Below are 24876 nucleotides of genomic sequence, written 5' to 3'. Positions count from 1 at the left end.
AGTACCGTAAGTAAATAATGCATTTATATTCTGAAAGCATATTTGTTCTGCACGTCTTGATACTGAGGTATAAAGCCATGGCTTGCCAACATTTTTTTGATTAATCTAACAAATAATTCTTCCACAATAGCAACTGTGGTAAAAACCTCAATAATACTAGCCAACCTGCTGTCATAGTCTATGGTCTTCTAATTAATATAGTACATAGACATTTATAAACTACATAGACATACAAATTTGTAAGCAACTAATAAATTCTGAAATGTTAGGAATAAAACTATATATTCTAAATAGCTTCATTTAAGCTTTCACTTTTCCCTTAAATCTTTCTTTTTATATTTATGCTTCCCACTAAACTGTTATTTTTTCCACTGAACTCCAGTAAATCCTAGATTTAAATATGGCTAAAGATAAAACAACAATATTGAGACAGCTATCAATAAAACAGCTGAGTTTAATCAGAGACTAAGTTACCTAAAGCTATTCTCCAAAAGACAATTTATTCACCCAAGGCAAACATGGAAAAAGTTAAAGTCAAATTTTAGGTTCTTCATGGTTGACCTGACAGGTACACGGGAACAGCCAAGGCTTGAGGACAAAAGGTCTAAATACTAAAAGGTTAACTGTCACTAGTGGAATGTCCATCCGCTGAAGAAGACCGTAGACATACTCAGCAGTATGTTCAACTTACAGAAGTTAACAAGTTTGAGCTGGTACAAATCAAGTTAACGAAGTTTTAGCCCTAGTCAAAGGTAACAAAATGTTATTACACCTGAATAATAATAACCTGTAAGTAACTTCCCAGCTTAAATTGTTTGTATTCACTCTTGCCACTATATGAACTTAGGTTAACAGCTCTTCAGTCCTAATTAAAAAGATAAGTCATTTTAATCAATTTTCTGCAGACTTAACTTCTTGTCAGCCAGAGATTACAGTATATTCCATGCATTTAACAAATACTCAATGACAAAGTATATGGTTGTGCTAAGTGTTTGGTGGACCCAATGTTGAATTATCTCATAATAACTCTTCACAAATCCCTTTACTTCCACTAACAAATTTGGACCTACCACTTCTATTCCTATATGGAGGCCACAGTATGTGATAACTGTTGTTATATGACTATTTTTCTACTTTATGGTCCTATTTCTGCTAAATTACTCTCACAGTTTTTTTAGAATTCTGAAAAGATATTAAATTCACTGAGTAACTTTTTTTCCAATTCTGTTACTCAAATACAATAATATTCTGATACACTAGTTGAGTTAAATTAGACAAGTGATCTCCATTCATCTAACATTACTGTTGTAAAGAGGTTCAACTACATTTTCTTTAGTGAGATGAGCATCAATGGTAAATTACCTATTATTGTGTGTGAATCTAAAGCGTGTTCCTTATGAAATTATCTGTAAGTCAAAAAAATTTAGGCAGATGATTGTTAAATATAATGTTAACAGGTACGCTGGGCAATAAATTCAAAGTTTTTATTTAATTTATATTCACTTAGATTTTTATTGAGTTAAGTATAAAGGCCCAGTTAATTAACTCATTAGATTGGTCAAGGCAAGACACTTGAACTATAACAGGATTTAAAAAGTAGTTGGTCTTTTAGTAGTTCTCTGGTAGTCACACACACCTGCACACACATACACACAAATTGGTAGAGTACTCTGCATATAGGATTTCTGCCCCCCCGTAATTTTGTATAGCACACTGTTCACAATCTGCAGTATTTTGAAACCTATATAAACTGGACATGGCCAAATGAGAGATGTCTGATAAACTCTTATAAAGTATTTGAGAACTTAACTATATTCCCAAAAAGATCATTAATAAACTATAAAAAAGGAAAATTCATATAAAATCACAACAAATTTAACAGACATCTTTGGGGAAAAAACAAATTCTAACTCATTTTGCTACATTTTCAAATATGACTAAGGAAAAAAGGTACAAGAAATAATGTTTACATTTTTAAAGAACTATTAACTCAGTGGATTTGGGGGAGAAAAAAAAACTATACAGTATTATTGCACTCCACGAATGTGCAGAATTCCAAATGTGCCAGCACTGAAAAACTGTCTTGCATTGAGGTTTTCCAAGAGGTACAACGAGCCTGCTAGAAAGTATCTGGTCTGTACTAACAGTTTGCTGTCTTCAGTACAGGCCTTCATAATGTCAGTCACGCTGCTCTTGCAAAAATCCCTTAATGTCTGAAAGGCAGAGAAAAAAGAATATTTTATTTCAAACTTCACTCCTGTAAAATCAATTCTTGATCAGAGAGGACCTGAGAATATCTCTGCCTAGCAAAAGTTAACATTTATCTCTCTATGTTCATTTTATTGGCTTACAAATTGTCTATCTTGAGTATGTTAAAAGAATCTGCATATCCTTAGGAACTAGGTTTTTGAAGGTAAGAAGAGAATATACACACACATATTTTTAGGACCATAAGATGCACCTAGGTTTTAGAGGAAAATAGGAAAAAAAATTTTGAAGCAAAAAATGTGGTAAAATATTTAATAACATAATATTTCACCAATTAAATGTAAACAGAACTCAACAGCAGCATTAACAGTCATTATTCCTCCCAAATTTGGCAGGGGTGTGTCTTATAGTCCAAAAATATGGGGATATATATACATATATATATAAACATCCTAGTATTATCATATATCAGTCTGGCCACTAGAAATTTGTAGTTAAAAATGATGTTACAAGCCCAATTATTAAGCCTTGAAGATAGCAGTACAACTTTATTTTGGCAGGCCCAAACTCCCTTGACCTCTTCTAAACTTTAATGAAGAAAACATCCATCTGTTAAATCCCAAGATGGAAACTCAAGTGGTAATTTATGCAATATCTAGTGTCTTGCTGATTTGTGATGAGAATTAACTAAGATGTATACATAATTCTTATATTGTTAAACTACTTACAAAAGAGTTTTCAGTGCTGATGGGTGGGGCTATGAGCGATGATGTGGAATTGAATCCATATGCACGTTGAGCTTCATTTCATTGTCAAGAATTTGAACAAGCTGTTGCATGGATGGAAGGTGACCAGATTCCAGCTTAGACCACACAGGTACATCTATAAAAATAAATGGTACCAGCACCCCCAATTAAAGATGATTCTGTAATCAACATTCTTTCCACAAATATTTACTGTCTATGTACACAGCTATGAATACAAAAGTGAGCAAAAGAATTAACCTTCTTGCTCTTATGGAGTTGAATATTCAAGTAGGGGAATACAAAAAGAACTCTATAAATAGCTACAAAATCACAATTGTAAAATAAGAATTAAAACTAGAAGATACTATGAGAGGGAGATAGGAGAGGCTGGAAAGGCATCGTTGCACTTACTATTATTAAAAGTGAGAGATTAGCTCTGGCCAGGTAGCTCAGTTGGTTAGAGCATTGTCCCAATATGCCAAGGTTGTGGGTTTGATCCCCAGTCAAGGAACATATAAGAATCAACTAATGAATGCATAAATAAGTGAACCACAAATGGACATTTCTCTCTCTCCCCCATCCTGTCCCTCCATCTAAAAAAGAAAATCAATAAAACATATTTAAAAATTTAAACATAAAAGTGAGATTATATAATTAAAAGTTAGAGATAGCTGAAATATGGAAGACTGGTATGAGGGAGGCTGGAGAAGTAGGCAGAGACTAGATCAGGGGTCAGCAAAATATAAAAGGACAGATAGTAGGAAATATTTCATTTTGAATAGATATACAATCTGTCACAGCTACTCAACTCTCATGGTAGCCTGAAAGTAGCAACACACAATACATAAATGAAGGGGCATGGCTGTGCTCCAATAAAACTTTCTTTACAGAACAGGCAGCATGGGACATGGGCCTCAGGCCAGGGTTTGCTGATCTTTAGGCTACATCATACAGGGGGCCTTTTGGCCATGTTAAATGTTCTGGTCTTTGAAAACAAAGTGAACACATTTAATAAATTTAAGGCATTGAAGCAATAAGATGAAATGTGCCTTTTACTTATTTTTCTTTCTCTTATCCTCACCTAAGGACATACTTACTGATTTTAGAGAGAACAGAAGGGGTGGAGGGAAACATCAATGTGAGAAAAAAAACTTCGATCTGCTGCCTCCTGTAAGTGCCTCCAATGGGGACCAAACCCACAACCTAGGCATGTGCTTTGACCAGGAATCAAACCCATGACCCTTCGGATTACAGGATAATGGTCCAACCAGCAGAGTGTCATAAATGGCCAGGGTTGAACTGTGCATTTTTAAAAAACTACTCTGTTTGGAGCATGTGTCAGCAAATTTTTTTTTGTAAGAAGCAAGAGAGTAAATGTTTTCAGCTTTATGAGGAAGAGGCAAAATATCAATATAGGTACTCATACAACTAGAGAAATAAATTTAAATTTCCAAAATTTTTTCATTGATGAAACTCAAAGCTTTAAGTATAAACACTAAAATTTGAATTTCATATATAATTTCTATGTATCACAAAATATTGATTTTTTTAACAATTAAAAATGTAAAAACTATTGTTATCTCACAGACCAACCACATTTGCCAACCTCTGGTTTAAAGAATGTATTAAAAGGTAACAAGATAATTATAGTTTAGAGTAGGGTGGCACCAATGAAAAATAAAAGAGTAGATTTTTGAAAAATGTAAAAGGTGGAACTGAGAAGACTTGGTAATCCATTAAGTATAAAGAGTAAGGGAGAAAGTCATGTCACCCTAGGTTTCTAACATGGACAATGGGTAGAATGGTAATGGTGCCATTAAATAAATGAGAAATGCCAGGTAAGGCGCAAACTGGAGTATACAAGAATTACAGGAAGCAGATATAATCAACAGTTTGGGAGTAGGAGTTAGGTGGTAGGAGATTTCTGGGTATAGCATCTAGAAGAGAGACCTAGAGCTCTCTAGAACTATACATTCGGGGGTCATCATACAGATGTTTTTTAAAGCCATGAGAATAGAGGAAGACCATATAGAGAGATAACTCAGTATATTATGAAAAATAAAAAAGCCTGATGGTCATTCTAAATCACTTAAAATTTATCACAGAATGCAAACTATTCATTACCCACCATTCAAAGTTATCTCAAATGCACCTGTTGACATACACTGGTTCTCAATCATGTTGCTTAAGAAGAAAACCATCATACATGCATAGACCTAAAAGAAAATATAATTAAGTATATAGGCAAAGTAATCCTGAAATCAAAACAACATGACAACTTAAGACACAGTAACCTTTAAATAGCCTCATTTTATTTGATAATTGCTTCTCAATTCTACTTTAAAAGTTTCTATACAAACTATTACTGCTGTTTCGTATGTTCAATACATATACACAGAAAAAGAAAAATGCAACATTAGTGCACAACTCTATACACGCTGAAGAACTTACACGATAATCATGACGTAGAAACAGAATTTCTAGAGATCTCTTAATAGCCTTAGTAAGTTTAATGAAAGAATGCCAGAATAAGAAGGGTTCATTTTATTATTTTTATAACATAATGAATGAATTCACAAGAGACTACTGATGCAACAATCAGCAACTCTATGTATTCAATACAATCTGTCCATGTTCCAAACAAGTCATTTTAAGTCAAACTGTGAAATATGCATTTGGTCTTCCAGTTTCTGGCAGAGGACCTAAAATCCTTGGAATTTCCTAAGTCATGGTAATGGATAAAGTGTCTTTTCTTTTGTTAATGGCATGATTTTTGAACCATACCTAATGATGCAGGCTGGTTGCCAGGAGAGCCAGCCATGTGATTAGAGTGGTGGTCAATTTCAGTTTCAAGCAAGGGAAGAGGAGCTAGAGGTCAAATTACTTGCCAGTGATTTAATCAATCATGCTTATGTAATGAAATCTCCACAAAAATCCCAAAAGGACTGGGACTGAAGAGCTTCCAGGCTGGTGAACCTTTATATAAAGATACAAGGAGAATGGTACACTTGGAGAGGGTGTAGAAGCTCCCTTCCCACATACCTTGCCCTATGTATCTCTTCCATCTGGCTGTTTGTGAGTTATATTCTTTTATAACAAATTAGTAATCTAGTAAGTAAAATATTTCTTTGGAGTTGTTCTGTGAGTCACTCTAGCAAATTAAACAAACCCATGGAGGTGGCTATGGGAATCTCCAGTCTGTGGCCAGTTGACCAGAAGCACAGGTAACAGCTTGGGCTTCCAACTGGTATCTGAATTGTGTGTGTGTGTGTGTGTGTGTGTGTGGTGATGATGGTGGTGGTGGTGGTGGGTGGGTGTCTTGTAGGACTGAATTCTTAACAGGTGGAATCTGATGTTATCTCCAGTTAGATAAGCATAAGAATTGAGTTGAATTCTCAGACACCCTGTTGATGTCCAGTAATTGTTGGTGTGGTGGGAACCCTCCTATACACACACATACACACAAATTGGGCCCAGGAACCCAAAAGACAAACTAAGGAAAAAAGTAGGTTAGAAAGCACCGGCATATTAAATTACATTCATTTACCTTTGAAGACAAATGTATACCCCCCCCTCAAAAAACTAGAAAATCCCTGATGGACAGTGAAATTTTAACAAAATCGCCTGACTAAAAGTAGGATGTAGTAAGGATGTCAATTCACAGAAATACGTTTAAGAAAAATAAATCAAAATGCCCAAAGCTAATGAGAAAGGTCTTTCCCTGCCAACATTCCACTTGAGCTAGGTGGGCTTTGAGGTGAGCATAGAGGTTACCCCAGCATTTTGGAATAAAAGTCTACTTTCAGGGGAACAGTATACAAGTGAGCAGCATGTAAACTACATTTTCAAATTCATTTATCTTCCACAGTAGATCAATAATTTTATGAATCTGTGGAAGTAAAATGCATCAAAAATATTTTGAAGTCAATAAATATAAAGAACTTATCAATAAGTACTTAACTTCCAATTCTTAACCCTACACAAATCAAGTTTCGTTAATAACAGGGGAGAGATACATTTCAATTAGAGGTAGTACCACTTGAGGATGTTTATCTCAAGAGGCCTTACCTGTTATGAGAAACAAGTACTTCCCTGAGAAAAAGTACAGCTATGTAGGAGTCAGCTAAAGGTAGTCACAGCCCAGAAGACAAGGCCACATAAGACTTCAAAAGATAATGCTTCTTAGAAGGAAATCATCTCATCAAGAGAGAAATAAAAATTAGTCCCATCTCTTACAGCAGAAAGGTAGACCCTCCAAAAAAGATGATTTTAAGTAAAACAGATGAAAAAAATGTATGCTGTAGCCAAGATCCTACCAAAAAAAAAAAAAAAAAAGCACAAGACTTTTATGTATGTAGTGATTGTTTCAGGTAATTTGCTCAACAGATTTACCATGAACAGGGTCAAAGGACAAATAATATAAACAGAATGTGTGTGTATGTTTTGATAAGAACTATTCAAATCCTGTTTTTAATGTTAATAAACCCATTAATATCTACATCAGTTGGTATAAAAGACGTACATAATGTATATATTATGCTTTGCTAGATATGATCAGTTCTAGTTACAATATATAATCAAAATCACATATTAAATGACATTGTGCCCAGGCTCTATTAAAGTAACATGTTCCTATCCTTCAAATAATAAAAAGTAAAACCTAATCATTCTTAAAGAAATATGAAAACTAAGGCCAAAGGAGGTTAAATGCCTTGCCCAGAGATAAAAAGTGTTTTAAGTTAGGGGGAAAAAAAAAGTATGTAATCAGGTGAACCAGCAACAAGTACTTTAAAAAAATTCATTAAAATGCATTCATTGTCAACCTAAAAACTTAAGAGCTGCCAAAGCTATTAAGTTACATACCTTATTTTCTTGGCCCCACTGCCAGATGCTAGGAGCTTGCATGCCAAAGAAAGCAAAAGGATCCTTGCCAACAATTATTAGGCCTATTAATACTAGTTTGAAGACTGACAGGAAAGATGCTATGTGTCTATCAAAAGAAAAGAAAAATTCATCAGAAGCCTTATTTCTCATTTACTTCAAAATGTCATAGCTCAAGTATATGTGTATAGACATTTTCCAGACACCAAATCTAAGTTATTAATTATAACTAGTGAAAAATATAGTAATTAGTTTCCTGTACAGTTTAAAAAATATTTTCTATATATTAAATCAATTAAAAATTAACCTATAGGATTATATACAACAGTATGTAGCATTGGCCTTTAAAAAATACTATTAACAGTACAGAATTTTATACCATTGACTATAAAAATTTTGGAGTTCACAGTCAATTGCCACAATAGCAAGTACAGAAAAAAACCCTCACATCTTTTGAAGGAATGTCATCTAGAAAATGAATCCATTTCCCTTTTTACAGAAAAATTCTTCTGTATTTGCTATTTATAGACAGTGGTCTCTGTATGTTATTACAACCAGCAAAGAAATGACCATAACCAAGGAAAGCTAATTAAACTACTTCACAAATTTTGTAAAGTCAAATTCTTTTCCTTTTACGTCACTAAAATTTACTTACCTATATATTGGTTGAGGGAGGTAATTCTCTCCTTCAATGCGGATGTCTGGGTACCGCTGGCTGATAACCCGCATGTACTCTTCAAACACCCGCCTATACCCTCAGGAAACACTGCAGAAAAACAAAAACGCTTCCTGTAAGTGATTGGAAATATGCCTAGATTTCTTCCACAGTTAGACAAAGCCTAAAAATTACCAAGATTAAAAGTGTTTCTCAAGAACAGTCACAAATTAATAATAACTGAGCTGGATGGTGGATGTAAAGAGGTTTTCCTCACAAGTTTCACATATGTTAAATTACCTTACCCTCAAGTAAATCCTTCCATTAGAATATTAGACTATATTGATTTGGGTTATTGTCGGACAACAGCAAATACCTACTCATAAATGTCAATGTATTTTGAATTTACAAATCAATTTATCTTTTAAAAAAATCAATGGCTACATAAACACTGAAATGAAAACAACTCTTACTCATCTGAAATAGGGACTCCCAAAATTGGGGCACTAGAAGCTTAAAAAAATACCAAGGCATTAGACAAGAAACTCTACTTCTTATTCTCACTCGGCCCTCACTGGGCAAACATACTTGCTCAATCACAATAAGAGGAACTTAAAAAACTTCTCTATCCCTTCTAACTCTAAAATCTGATGCTACTTTGCAATGGAAAACAAAGATTGGAAAGATAATTTTCAGCAAAATGACGGTAAATCCACACCATTACTCCAGACATTCAGTCAACAGCACCCAATAATTTTCATTAAAATCTCTGAACAGCTAGCTTATGCATACATACATGATGTATGTTGCCCAAAAAAGTAAAGGAGGAAATGCCATCAGAGTGCATGAGGGAAAAAAAGTACACTGATCGAAGTAATTGAAGAAGATGCAAATAAAAGGTATCTCATGTTCATGAATCAGAATATTGCCCATACTACTCAAAGCAATCTATAGTTTCACACAATCTCTACCAAAATTTCAATGGCATTTTTCACAGAAATGTAACAATCCTAAAATTTTTATGAAACCACAGAAAGATCCCCAAATAGCCAAAATAATCTATATATATAAAAAAAGGCTGGAGGAATCATATTGGGTTGACCAAAAAGTCCATATGTTTTTTTCCATAAAATAAAAGACACATTTTTCATTTTCACTGAGAACTTTATTGATTTGGATATTTTCAGTATGTCAGCTCTCTTCTGAGTAGTATAATGTTGATTGTTCTCAATTAATGTCTCAATTTGATTGTGTTCAACATCAACTGGTCTACCCAAACATGGAGCATCATCCATCGAAAAATGTCCAGCAGGAAACCACACAAACCACTTTTGACACATTTGATCAGTCAGAGCACCTTCTCTCTACACTGCACAAATCTTTCTTTGCATTTCAGTTGTGTTTTTACCTCTCTTGAAATACTAAAGCATAATATACCAAAAATGTTGCTTACTTTCTTCCATCTTCAATATTAAAATGGCTGCACAAAAATTCACCAATTTTGATTAAGTTTTTTCCAATACATGCTGATGTGACAGCTGTCACACTACAATCTAACAAAACTGTTTGGAATGCTCTTCCCTCCTGCGGCCATCGCTGAGGGGCCAGTGGTCAAAATGAAGTTCAACCCCTTTGTGACTTCTGACTGGAGCAAGAACCGTAAAAGGCATTTCAATCCACCTTCCCACATTCGCAAGATTATGTCTTCTCTTTCGAAAGAGCTGAGACACAAGTACAATGTTCAATCCATGCCCATCAGAAAGGATGATGAAGTTCACGTTGTGTGAGGACATTACAAAGGGCAGCAAATTGGCAAAGTAGTCCAGGTTTACAGGAAGAAATGCATCATCTACATCAAAGGAGTGCAGTGGGAGAAAGCTAATGGTACAACTGTTCATGTGGGCATTTACCCCAGCAAGGTGGTCATCACTAGCCTAAAACTGGACAAAGACCGCAAAAAGATCCTTGAATATAAAGCCAAATCTCCCCAAGTAGGAAAAGAAAAGGGCAAATACAAGGAAGAAACAATTGAGAAGATGCAGGAATAATGTAATCTTATATACAGCTTTAATTAAAATTTGAAATGAAAACAAAACAAAAAAACAAAACAAAACACTGTTTCAAATGAAGTTAAAGACAACTAAACGCTACCAGAGTCATCTCACAGACAAAAAAACAAACAAACTTTTTGGCCAACTCAATACTTCCTGATACCAGACTATAAAGGGGTGCTGAGACAGAAGTCCCCCAAAATGGAGAAAATCCCCACAGCTATCAATTGGAGGATGAAGGATGGGAGAAGTGGAGCAGGGTCATTCAGAGTTACTTGGCATGTCTAAAGAACTTGGCCAATGTTTTAGTAATGTTAAAAGCTGCTCCTGCTGGAGCAAGGGAGATGGGCCCTGACTCTAACCTGCAAAGCTATGTAGCTGGAGGGGCTTGCAGTGCAGGTGAGAGCAGCATGGAGCCTAGGTCACCGGGCCAAGCTTGCCAGGACTAATGGCAGCTCAGAAAGGCAGAAGAAACCAGAGTGCTGGCAGAGGTAACCCAGTGTGGGAGGAGTCAGAAATGAGGTTACAGAGGAAGAGCTGTGCAGGGATTTAAACCCAGGTGCTCAACCATGCCATTTGAAAGTGCAGAGGGGCCTCTCTTGACCACACAGCTTAGACAGAAGCAGAAAAAGCAGGATGTAGCAGCCATGCTTGCTACTGACCATGTGGCTGGAGAAGGAGAAGCCTCAACCTGGAGCAGCAGTCCGGGGTCTTGGCCACAAGGTTTGACAGGATGCAGAAGGATTCCCCAGGCCACCATGAGGATGTGGTTCTGGATTAAAAGCAGGAGCCTGGTTGAGCACAGACCACTGGAGGAGGCCAGAACACAGATGGGAACCTGCCCAGCTAAGCTACAGACTTCTATTTCTTTTCCTGAGAGACAGCACCTCTAACTGGTCTGGTTTGGCAAGGGGGCACAGGACTGTGGGTTTGTGGGTGTTTCTTTGTTTCTAAAGGAAGTGAGACTTAACAGCAGAATTCTGCCATTATTCTAAACCTGTGTAACTTTGGAATACATAGTTCCTTTCCTTTTTACCAAACTCTGGCATCAAGGGCCACAGTTCTTACTGGTAGCGAGCAAAAAGAACCCAGAGTAACAGAATTCAAGGGGTTCTGTAACAAAACTATATTACAAAGCTATAGTAATCAAGAGTATGGTATTTGCATAAAAATAGACAAATAGATCAATGGAACAGGAGAGAGGGCCCAGAAATAAACCACTGTATATATGGTCAATTAATTTTTAACACAAAGGAGCCAAGAACATAGAATAGGGAAAGAGGATAGTCTCTTCAACAAATGACGTTGGGAAAACTAGACAGCCACATGCAAAGAATGAAACTGGACCACTATCTTACATGATACACAAAAATCAACTCGACATGGATTAAAGACTTGAATGCCAGACTTAAAACCATAAAATTCTTAAAAGAAAATATAGGAAAGGGTATCAAAATAAAAAATAAAACAGTGGGACTCCATCAAACTAAAAAGCTCCTGCACAGCAAAGGAAATCATCAACAAAATGTAAAGGCAACCTACAGAACAGCATTTGCAAATTATCTGATAAGGAGTTAATATCCAAAATACATAGGATCATATAATTTGATAACCAAAAAATTAATAATATGTTTAAAAACTGGACAAAGGACCTGAACGAATGGCCCATATTTATATGAAAATATGTTCAACATCACTAATTTATGAGGGAAACACAAATCAAAACCACAACGAGATATCACCTCACACCTGCCAGGATGTCTATTATCAAAAAAGATAAGTTTGGTGAGGACATGGGGAAAAGGAAACCCTTGTGTACCATTGGTGGGAATGTAAACTGGTACAGCCACTGTGGAAAACAGTACACAGTTCCTTAAAATATTAAAAATAGAACTACCATTTGATCTACACATGTAGGTATATGCGCATTCCACATGTGGGTATATATCTGAAAGAAATGAAATCACTATCTCAAATATTCGCACCTATGTGATGAATCCAGTAGACAGACTCATGGATACACAGAACAGACTGACAGCTGTCAGAGAGGAGAGGGTTGGTGGCTGGGTAAGAAGGGTGAAGGGATTAAGCAAAGGAAAAAAAAAGAAAGACTCATAAATACTGACAAGAGTTTGGTGATTGCCAGAGGGATCTGGGGGTGGAGGGAGGTAGAAGACGGTAAAAGGGAGACAAATGGTAATGGAAGGAGACTTGACTTGGGGTGGTAAACACACCTACAATGTACAGATAATGTATTGTAGAACTGTATTCCTGAATATAATTTTATTAACCAATACTAAGCCAATAAATTCAATTAAAAAAAGAAATATTTGCATCCTCACATTCAATACAGCATTACTTACAACAGCCAAGACATGGAAACAACCATGCCTCATCTACAAGAGATAAATGAATAAAGAAAACATGGTACGTATAATACAATGAAATATTATTTAGCCAAAAAAAGGGAAATCCTGACATTTGGAATAACATGGATGGACCTTGACTGTATTATAACAACTGAAGTAAGTCAGAGAAACACAACTATTGTAAGGATCTCACTCTTACAAGGAATCTAAAAAAGCTGAACTCACAGACACAGAGAGTAGATTGGTGGTGGCCAGGTGCTGCGGACAGGAAAAATGGGAAGACACTGGTCAAAGAATGAAAACTTCTAGTTTTAAAATGAATAAATTCTGGGTATCAAATGTACAGCATGATGAACGTTATTAACAATACTCTACTGTATACTTGAAAGTAGCTAAGGGAATAGATATTAAATGCTGTCACCACAACAAAGGGAATTATGTGAGGTGATGGATGACTAACCTTTTGTAGTAATCATTTCACAACATACAGTGTATACATATATCAAATCATTGCCTTAAATATATACAATTTCTATAGCACTTAAATACATGAAACACATAGTTATGGAACACATACTCAATATAAAGCAATGAAAGTACCACTTGGTACAGAGAAAGCAGGATCAGCAATTATGTTATAGTAGAGTAAAACCTGAGATAGCAGCTTTTTAAATTACACTGTCATCAAGGAAAAACATACCAATCATCACCATCAACCGAAGAGTACAGAAGTTTATGTCTGACAGGGTGAGATAGTCCAACTATCAGCATCTCAATTTAAGAAAATTCATTTAAAAAAAAAGTGAGAAATTCATCAGTCTTTCTTTACAATCCTTCATACTTTCTCTACATTTAGAATAAAAATTTCACAGAATATTTCATCCATTAAAAGCATGAAGTTTTTTTGCCCCTGACTGGTGTGGTTCAGTGGGTTGAGCATCATCCCACAAACCTAAAGCTCACTGGTTCATTTCCCCAGTGCACATGCCTGGGTTGTGGGCCAGGTCCCCAGCTGGGGGTGTGTGAGAGGCAATCCATCAATATTTCTCTCGCACACTGATGTTTTTCTCCCTCCTTTCCCCCTCTCCAAAAATAAATAAAATCTTTTTTTAAAAAAAGTATGTTTTTTTTCCAAATGGAGACAAATCTCTATGGCTAAATACTTAAAAAACTTATAAATCTCTAGATACCTTATCTTTACTAAACATTTAACTTATCCAATATTTTATTATTACCATTATTAGATTCATCAAGTATTTGTATTTTGCCACAGTTCCTTTTTCTATAAGAAATTCTTTATCATGCTTTTATTATAAAAATAATCTAGACTACCTATGTACCCTGCTACCCTGAAATCAATAAATGCCACCTGATTTCAATGCCCAAGTTTGTTCTGGTGTTTACAATGGAGCTGGTTATTTAAAATGATAGTATCTAACTTTTAATGCAGTATTTTCAGAACTAGAGACCCAGTTAATTGAGCTGAAACTTCCTTTTTAATAGATGAACAGAAAAACATGAAGATCAGAGAGATCAAGTGACTTTTCCATGGTTATATATTCATGCATCAATTATTAACTGACTCAGATATTTAGTGACTGCCTATTATGTATCAAACAAAGTCTATATTAGGCAGTGGGTAGTATGTAGTGGTGAGTGACCTTAGTCAGGGGAGAGACTAGAACACAGACTTTGTGACATGAGATCTTGGGCCCCTTCCATTAGACCCCAATAGAACAATTAGATAATGCAAGAGCTAGCCTTCCCTGTGTCCAGGAATTAAGTTCTGTCTACAATGCCATAATCAATTGCCTACACAGCTGGACTCCTGGACGCAGAGATCTCTGTGGTTCTTCCATGATGAGGACATAGATTCTCCATCAAGGAGATCTAAGCCTGTGGGTTCCAAGGAGTCCCTCACATTTGTTCCGAGAGTTCCACTCTTTCACCCAGGAGAGCCCTAAAAGCTCTAGCTAGAGGTGTGTCTATGTGCAGACAAACACTACTGGTCAGATTCCTCCCAGTCACCCACTTTTCTAGCTACTGTGCTCAGAAGCCTAATTCTATCCTCAGTTCTTCTAGTCCCCCATCTTCAGTGTAGTCTCAGATCTTTGCACCAAACTCCAAATAGAATCAGCAGCCCATAACCCTGAAATCCAAGACTTTAAAACTGTACCTTTCTTATTTCTGAAAAAGAAAGCCGTTTATAAGACACACAAAAAACATATTTTTAGACAAGTTTATTTACACATGAGTAAACCTTCTTCTCTGTATTTGCCCCCAGACTTGTAAATAAAAACCAAGGAACTTTTTTCCTATATAATTGTTTTTCTCGAAACCATTTTTCTGTTTTGAAACAGCTATCAATACTGTTGACAGGAAATAAAATGTGTAGTATTTCATCGAGGTGGGCAGTAAAAGGCCAGTAATCATTCCATTTCTACCACCACACCCAGTTCCCTCAAGGTATTCCATTCTTTCTGGGTCAGTGACTAAAACTATGACTTCTAGTATATCTCCAACAAATAAGTACCTAAACATGTTAAAAATATGTTGCAGCAGCTGCCCATTCTTTCTGTCCCTGGATCAAAGTTTCTTAAGAACTAAATTTAAATCTTGAAAAGCAATCTTAAATTTAAGTCCTAATCATTTTGCAAATCTCCTTCTAATAATACAGAAATATCTTATTTATATAGTTAACTTTTGCAACTACTCAATTTAAAATATTTTTCACAGAATACTTTTCTAAAAGAACTTGCATATAACTTAGATGATTTACGTGGAATGAACAGAAAGGAAATTTAGGAAATACAGAAATATTCTCTGTGGATGCTATTTGAAATAGATTCTGTGCTTTTTAAAGTCCATTATGTTTTCAGTCTAATTCATTTTGCCAAACAACCTGCTCTTCCCTTTTTCTATAACACACCTGCCCCTAACTACAGTCAAATAGCTTACTTATATCAAAGTTGGGCCTGTCACAAATCCCAACCTCTCACAAGCTCTTATTTAAACAGGGTGTGCTCTCCTTAGGGCATCCCACTCAAATCTCCTTTTCAAGTGAATTTTCGTTTTCTAAAAAAATTTCTACTTATTGATTTTTAGAGGGGGTGGGAAGGGAGAGAGAGAGAGAAATATTGATTTGATGTTCCCCTTATTCATGTATTTTGGTTGATTCTTATTCTGTGCCCTGACCAGGGACCAAACCCTCAACTTTGGTGTATCTAACCAATGAACTACCTGACCAGGATGATGTTCTAACCAATGAACTACCTGACCAGAGCCCTAGTGAATTTTCTTTCTCCTAAACTCTAAGGGCCCCCAAGAGAACAATGGGCAGCAACACTTTACCCAGGCTAACCCCATGAAACTGTCTCCAAGGCCTCCTTTCCTGGCTTTGCAGTGAGCCTACAGCAGCCTTGCTTCGGCTCACTCCCTTCCTGTAACATTTCTAGAGAGTCAAAGCAGCCCACCTAGCCTCTCTCCTGTTGCTCCTTCTATCCCAGGCCCTTTCTTGTTTCACTGTCCCCAGCTCTAATAACCATACTCTCAATTTTTTTAAAAGAGCAATCTCAGACATTTGCCATTATAAAATATTTATAATTTGCTTTTCTCATCTCTTAAAATCACCTTCCACTTTTATTTATAATGCCACAACCCCCAAACTGTCTTCTCACCCATATATAGAATTAGATCCATTTATCCCTTGCCATAGCTGATGTTTCAGATGAACTGGGATTTTAAAAAACGATTATCTCCACACAGGTGAACTAAAATTTAACACCAGAGCTGTTGTGGGTACAGAGCACTGATAATCTTTCAAAAGGACTGAGAAAAGGAGTAAGTCGATCTGAGAAGAGAGAAAAATTAAGTGCATTTTACTGAGAAAAATACAAATATGAACCAGAAAAACAATGAATGAAGTCTTCTCAGACTTTCCAGTTTTCTATTTTCACCCTGTCTTGAGGCCCTGCTATACCCCTGCCTTTGGGTTCTAAAACTATTCTTTGGTAATTTTAAAATATGTTGTTCAGACCAGTTTAAACAGATTTCTGCTACTTACATCCCAATAACTTCACTAATATTTCCCCCATGCTGTACCAAAAAAATCAGGAAGATGTTTTGTAAATACTGTAGTTTCTAATCGTCTACAACAATGATCAGCCCAATAGCTCACTAATCACTGAAAACTGCATTTTTAAAAGTAATCTTTATTTTTCTTCATTCTCTTTAGTAGATAAAGTAGGAATAGACATTTGTCTGGTACATCACCAGCTCTAAATGTTCTAAGCAATGAATTCTGAACAAGGCGCTCTATAAAACACACAAGGAACAAGATATTAAGGCAGTTAATAATAAACTAACCTGATAAATGCTTTTTTAAAAAATTACAAACAGGAGTGTGTACATACAACAAACATGTATTATTTTTCATGGCCAGAAAAGCTATATGCATTTTTTAAAGCTGAAAATCAGAATAAAGTTTTAAAGGTTTATTTTACTAAATTCTCATAACAGCATAAAGACCACACAAATAATAAATTATAATAATAAGCACTTGATAAATGGCAGGACGTACACTCTGCTAGCTGTTTTTAACTGATTATTTGACTCTAGCTCTCCTCATTTTCTGTCCTTTTCCCTCCTCCATGCTGAGTGAGGCTTCATTCGCATATATTCTCCCCTTAGTTTATAAAGCTCTTCCCTGTATCTCTGGTTGAGGTTCCCCATACCTTTCAAGATTTCATTTCCTCCTCTGCAAAGCCTTCCAACTCCCCTGAATAGGCAATCTTTCCATCTTCTGGATTTTTAAAGTCCTCTAATATGCCCCGCTTCAGAATACTCAGAACAGAATATTTTATTGTATGTCTGTCTCTCCCAGCAAACAACTGGTTTTCAAATATTACTGTAAAAGAACAAATTCATAATTTCCTAGAAAATGGACAAAAGAGGGGGGAGGAAGTGGCATGAAAAAAAGGGCCTAAAAATGAGAACTTGATTATCAGCAGTTGCTGATAAAACCTATGTGAAAAACTTCTTCCTTACCAATCCCAGGCTACACTCCAATCAATGTAAGGTATACGAATTCTGTCAGGAAAAAGACAGCGAGAGAGAGAGAGAGAGAGAGAGAGAGAGACAGAGAGAGAGAGAGCGAGCTGGAATGCACATGCATTCACTGCACTAGTCAGTGGGGGCAGTAGACGCCATTGAGTGAGCACGTGTACTGTGGTGGCTGTCACATTCAAAATGACAGCCAGCAGAGCAAAGAACCTGCACCAAATTTTGTGTTAAGCCTGAACAGTCCTCCACGGAAACAAGAATGATTCACAGGGCCGCAGCTATGGGCGACTGCTGCCTGGATGCTTCATCATTGACAATGCGCCTGCTAACACAGCCCGGCTACTGCAGTCTTTTTTGGCCAAACGTTAAATCAACCAGGTGACTCAGCCCCCCTACAGCCTAGATTTGGCACCCTGCAACCTCTGGCTCTTCCCAAAACTAAAATCACCTTTGAAAGGGAAGAGATTTCAGACCTTCAGTGAGATTCAGGAAAGTGTGAGATTCAGGAAAGTATGACAGGGCAGCTGATGGTGACCGGGAAAACTGTGTGAGGCCCCAAGGCGCCTACTTTGAAGGGGACTGAGGTGTCATTGTCCCATGTACAATATTTCTTGTATCTTCTTCTATAAATCTCTATTTTTCATATTACATGGCTGAAACCTTCTGGACAGACCTCATACACATAAAAACAAGACCTCCTTTTTAGAAAGCAGGGAAGGTGACTAGTAGAGGAACCAGAGATCTAATAACTCTTAAGTGACAAAAACAGAAACACATATGCATGCTTTCACTTTTTTCATTTACGCTCCCTACCAGTATACAATAGAATTGTATACTAGAAGTAATTGGAATGCAACCAACATCCTGTTTTACAGGTGAACAAGTTGAAAGCTAAAGAAATTATTTTCCTGAAAGTCATTCAAAAGGTAAGAGGCAGATCAAGTAAGAACCTGGGACTCAAACTGATATCCAGTAAATGCACAATTTCCCAGTAACTATCCTAATTCAAAATTTGAGGTTATACTGGCATTTTTAAATGATATATTCAATTTGAATTCTACCACTTACTGTAATGGCAGACTGTAAATAAACAAATTTCAATTTTCTGTAAGAGATTAAAACCTTTAAACACATTACCTACATCTAAAAGCTTTGAACTAAAGTACTTCATTCATTATTAAGTAGAAACAACTATTACATAGTATTCAGTTACATACTACAATTACTTGTTTAAAATGGTAAAACAAAACAAAATGGCATTAAAATTCCATGTAAATATTACAGAACTTTAAAAACCTAATGTAGTGGTTGGTAGTTGTAGTAGCCACCATTTTATTTGTTCTCTCTTAACACTGTATTACTCTACTATCCGGATCAACTTACTGCTCATTGTTTCATTGATTCCAAGTATGTTCCCTCTATTTAGCATCTTTTAAAAAAATAAGGATTTATCTTATAATCATTAGTGTGTCACAATTTAAATGGCAGTATTTTTTTCTTCTGGGTAGTATACAAAATAATGGTGTATTTTACATATCTTAAGTTTGGTGAAACACAGTAACTGTTATTTAAGTTTTTAGTTTCAGTTACTGTGGATATATGGGAGAAATGAAATTATTTTGTAGGATTTTCCCCTGGCTACTGTGTTTTTAGTCTTAAAAATTCAGGATTACTCCCTTTCCCTCCCCTGCACCACACACACAAAAAAACCCACATAAAACTAGTCTCCTTTATCATCCCAGTGAATGGTGCAGCATTGCTCCAGAATTCAGGAGTCATCTGACATTTCTCTCCTCCTCAAATATGTAATCCATCATCAAGAACTGCCAACTTTATCTCCTAAAGATCTCTATCCCCTTTACTCTCTACTTCTACTACCACCTTTCTATTCCAAGATCCATCACCTCTTGCCTGGGCAATTGCAACAGTTCCCCTAGAGGCTCTCCCCACATCTACTCTTTGGCCCCTGGAAAGCTTTTTCCACAGAGATCCTAGCTGATCTTTCCTTAACAGGGCCTAACAAACCGTCCAGGGTCCACGCCACCTTGGCCTCCTTAAGAAGTCATGTTCTCTCTCACTTATGAGGCCACTAAACATGTTATTCCCATTACTTGAAAGCTCTATCTAAATAAATTTTACCCTTCAAATATCAGTTCAAAATTCATATCCTTATGGAAACCTTCTCTGTTCTCCTAAGCCTCTCTCATGCCACATAACTTCCCCTCACAGTATTTAACAGAACTGTAATTTAAATGTGTTGTCCACAGATTAATGACTGCTTTCCACTTTGCCTGTAACATCTATGACAGCACTGAATTGAATTCCCAGCACCAAAGTGCCTGCACAGAGCAGATGCTCAAATATCTGTTGAACATGCAACTGTTAAGTCCACAGAAACTAACATGATCTCTAAAACTCACAACTGCTCAGCTTTCTTCAATTCAGTATTGTACTATTTGATCAGATATCAACATCCAAATCATCTTTATTTTCTTGCCTTCATACCACAAAACAAAAGCTGAGCTGGCATAAATTTAAATGAACTCTTTCCTTTTGGAGAAATAGCTTCATTTATGTCTTAAAACTCTACTTGTAATTTGGTTGTCCTAATAATACAGCAGTGGATTCTTAAATTAACAAATATTGGAAAGCTCCGCTATATTCTGCTTATGTTATTAAATCTTTATTTTATCTACCATTCTCAGTAAATCAACTGTCACATGTTCAAATAACTATTAATTGTAGTTTAAACTGCAACAACTAATTAAATACTATAGATCTGATTACATGTTAATTCACATATGTGGGAAAATTAAAGTATGCATACAAACCATGCCAAACAGTACCTGTCAGAATACAGTTACACATAAAAATAACAACAAAGGAAACTGTAAGAATAGAACTTTAAGTTCTGATTAGAGAACTTCCTTTTTATGTTCAATGTTCAAACATCCAAATAAGCAGGATAAACTTTTTCCCCAAATAGGAACTCAGCATCCTCAAAATTACCCAATTGGACCGCTCAATCAATTGACATAATAAACCAAACATTCAGGTATGTAAAGTAACACTGTGCCATTTTTGTAAGCTTCATGAGGAGACATATCTGTCTTGTTCACCATAGTATCTTTAGTCCCTGGCACAAGCAAGTATTGGATGAATATTTTTACACAAATGTAGAATAATCAAGTTTGTTTTAAGCTATTTTGCACACCTGATCCCTCCACCTTCAATTCCATTTGTGTGTTGTTACTTGTTTGTTCTATTAGCAATTACAAAAGTGGCACAATATCAGATGATCTATTAAGGTATAGTAGTCGTAAAAAATATAAAATAAGTGACAAAAGAATTGAAAGAAAGTAAAAATAGTACCATCTTTGTAAACAGTGATAATTAATGAAAAACTGCATTTTACAGCACTCAGATTTCAAACAGAATTAAAAAAAACTTTCACATATTTACCCTCAATTGTCTTAGCTTCCTCTCCATTCCCAATCTTGCAAATAAATGTCCAAGAGTTTCTACCAAAACCAGAAACCCAATATTTACCTTACTGCATACAAATTAATCCCTACAGGGAAAAAGTAACAAACAAGCTAAATTTACTTGTATTTGGTAGGGCTGTTAGTAAAGTTCTTTCTCATCTGCAGACTAAAAAAAGAAAGCAAACCCTGGCTGCTGTGGCTCAGTGAACTGAGTGGTGGCCTATGAAGCAAACGGTTTCTGGTTCTATTCCCAGTCAGGACACATGCCTGTGCTGCAGGCCAGGTCCCCAGTAGGGGGTGCATAAGAGGCAACCACACATTGTTTCTCTCCCTCCCTCCCCTTCTCTCTAAAAATAAATTAAATGAAATCTTTTAAAAAGGAAAAAGGAAAACTAAAGCACTTCTGTACGCACTACCACACTCAGGGTGAATAAAAAAGAAAATTCTTACTAGGCTTTTGGGACAAGTGTGTTGAGAGAGAGAGGGAGGGAGGGAAGAGGAGGGGAAGGGGAAGGGAAGGGAGAAGGGGGAAGAGAGAGGGAAGGGGGAGAGAGAGAGAAAGAAGGAGGGAGGGAAGGAAGGAGGAAGAAAAAGAAAAACTAAACATTAAAAGTTCAACTGCAATACAGTACTTAGGATTTTTTTTTAAGTTTAATCTGGAAGACTAAATGCTCTTCCCTACATTTGTTTTACACATTTTAAATACTTTGTTATGAATACCCTTAGTGGAAGGTACACATGTTATTGTGACAAGTACTACAATACAAGCAACTATAAAAGAAGAGTATTTTGTGAAAACCACATGCGAAGCCAAAAGATACAAAGGTAGAAAATAGAAACATTACAAAATGTGGAAATTGCAGTCTTTTTTAAACTACTTGAATCCAAAAGTATCACATTTAAACCTTAAGAATACTACAGTATTTACAGGTTCCTAATATGATTGCCAGCTTATTAAAAAATAAATTAAAATGGCCAAGCCCTAGCTCCCATTTGCAGTATAATATGAAAGATGATATATATCAGGTATATATCATAGTAAACAGTACACAGAGCTTTTTTAATCACAAAAATATCAAGGTTTTTAGTTCTCACTCAAAAAATAAAGTCTCACCATCTTATTTTCTGACTCTTAAAGGTCTCTTACTGTTTTTTTTTTTTTTTTTTTAAGTTGCTTAGTCTTTAAAGATTAAGCCAAAAAGTAGTCTGGTAAGTACAAAGTCTAAACTTTGGTACCCTTAACGTTAATACATGAAGTCTGAAAAAGCTGATTTTAAATGCATTCTGGCCAACACCAATATTCCAAAGTATCAGTACTCTGATGATTTACTAATTTGATCATCCTTTCTTTAAAAAAAAAAGTCATCTTTTGCAATACATAATTCTAATTTCTGCCATTTTGCCATGTTTATTTTAAATGAGTCTTTCCAACCCTCCCCAAGCCCATTTACCTTATCACAATGCATTACTGTTCTAATACTTAACTAGGTAACAAAATCACTTAAAGTACAAAGTCGAAAACTAATGGAATTTCCTTTTTCTATTTCTCTGAACGCGCAAGTGGAAATCTGAAAGGTAGAAAGAGACGCCAGGGCAGATAACCCCCGGGAGGTGGGTGTAGAGAGAAAGGGGGAGACGATCCACTTGTCTCTGAGGGAACGGTTGGCAGAATAGCAATATACTCCTTTTTTCAAACACTCTTTGGAAACTGCAAATTGAGATTCAGCCTCCCTAGCCCTCTCCACGCCCTCGGGCTGTCAGGAGCCTACTCCCTCACTCAGTCACCAGGCAGGCAGCTCCCGGAGAAAAAGGTGTCTATCACTCGCGGGTCCCCTTCAATGACCCGAATTAACCCTCAACTGGCGGGGTAGACTCGGCTGCCTGGCATAACCCTCGGAAAGGGGAGAGAAAAAGTGAACTGGGTGGCAAACGCTGGGAGCCCCCTCCACCAAGGCTGCGCCAACTCACGCCCAGCTCCGTCTGCAGCATGGGAAGCCATGGCGTGACACCGCCGATCAGTCCTCCGCACTAACAAGTGTCCCCACGTCCTCGCCTTTCAGTATTTAACCTTCTCATGCCCTCCCTTTACCCATTCCCACCATTCTAGGACGCAAAAAAATAAGCGAGCAGATGTGCGTTGAGGAAAAGAGGGAAGCCTGGCCGTCCGGGAAAGCGACCGGGAGAACGCAGACTGCGGAAGGCTGCTGGCGCCGTTGTTCCGGGCAAGGGAAGGTCCATCCCGCTAGGCCGCGAAGCCGGGCCTCGGCGTATGGAGAGGCACGAAGCGGAGGCGCCGCAGGGCAACCGGGGCGCAGCGGACTGACTCACCAAATCTGGAACTTGAGCAGCGGCCCCGTGGCGTACTGCATCTTTAATCTCTTGCTAGGCACGCTGCCCAGGTTGGCCGAGGCATCGCTCCGGACCAACGCCGACGCCGCCACCAGGAGCAGTAGCAAAAGCCTATCTTATCCAACCGAGCCTCGTCAGTCGCACTGAAACTGAGGACTGCGGCCAGCGCAGGGCCGAGCAGGAGCCGAGCTGCTCACCACAGCGCAGGCGCAATTCCGCCAAGGTCGGGGAGGGAGGTAGGAAAGCGCCTGCGCAGCCCAGAGCCTGCGCATGCTCAGGGAGGAAGAATGACATTTCCCTGTCCTGACCCACCATCTTGGGTGTGTGCGGAGAGCCTGGGTTGGAGACAGGGAAGTGCGAAAGGAAAGGAGAGCCGGTGGGATGTCAGAGTAGCCAGTTAACTGTAGCTCCGGGTCCGCCTGGGTCTACGTACAGTTGCATTAATTCAGACGTTTATCTGCCCGAGAAACTTAGGAAACACCTACTGAACCTACTAAACAGTATTGATTAAGGTGTACGAAAGAAAAGAGAAGCTCTGGCTCTCATAAGTGGAATGCATAACTCTTTTGAGATACTTTGCTGTGGACATACATTTGATCTTATAATTTTTCTCCCTGTGAAAGAATTTTTTTAAGAAGGTCTTTGGAAATTTTCAATCATATTCAAACACATTATAATTACATTACCCAATGATGACCTTTAAACAATTGCTGCATTCTATCTTGATTGTCCATAATTCTAATTCTCCCCCTAGGGAAGCAAATATCAGACATCACATCATCACATCATCACACCTATTGATGTTTAAGCATGTTCTTCTAAAAATAACTATTCTTTAAAAACAAAAACCTGACCACAATACCATTATCACCATTTTCAAAAGTTATTGCTCAAATATTCAGTGTTCAAATTTCTCGTTTTACTAAATATTTGTTTTTCTCGTGTTCATTTATTCAAGTCAGGACCAAAATAAAATTAATCTATTGCCATTAGTTGATAGGTCTTTTGGTCCTGTCCAAGTCTTTAAGGCTAATACACCAGGAATTGAAAAAGTTTCTTTTATTATTAATT

General features: G+C 36.9%; 1 protein-coding gene and 1 pseudogene across 1 annotated transcript; one reads left to right on the top strand and one right to left on the bottom strand.

Moving 5' to 3' along the window:
* Positions 1-82: 82 nt before the first annotated feature.
* Positions 83-24120, bottom strand: SELENOT (selenoprotein T). Its single transcript, XM_028501779.2, has 7 exons — positions 24003-24120; positions 23785-23920; positions 8491-8601; positions 7818-7944; positions 5083-5170; positions 2937-3090; positions 83-2213 (listed from the first exon to the last, which is right to left on the bottom strand). The coding sequence occupies exons 1-6, from the start codon at positions 24118-24120 to the stop codon at positions 2966-2968; spliced, it is 705 nt and encodes a 234-aa protein (XP_028357580.1). The 3' UTR covers positions 83-2213; positions 2937-2965.
* Positions 10047-10603, top strand: LOC114490417 (annotated as a pseudogene).
* Positions 24121-24876: the final 756 nt, after the last annotated feature.

The sequence above is a fragment of the Phyllostomus discolor genome, chromosome 2 (assembly GCF_004126475.2).
Source record: "Phyllostomus discolor isolate MPI-MPIP mPhyDis1 chromosome 2, mPhyDis1.pri.v3, whole genome shotgun sequence".
Taxonomy (NCBI): domain Eukaryota; kingdom Metazoa; phylum Chordata; class Mammalia; order Chiroptera; family Phyllostomidae; genus Phyllostomus; species Phyllostomus discolor.
This window is presented reverse-complemented; position numbering and strand designations above follow the sequence as displayed.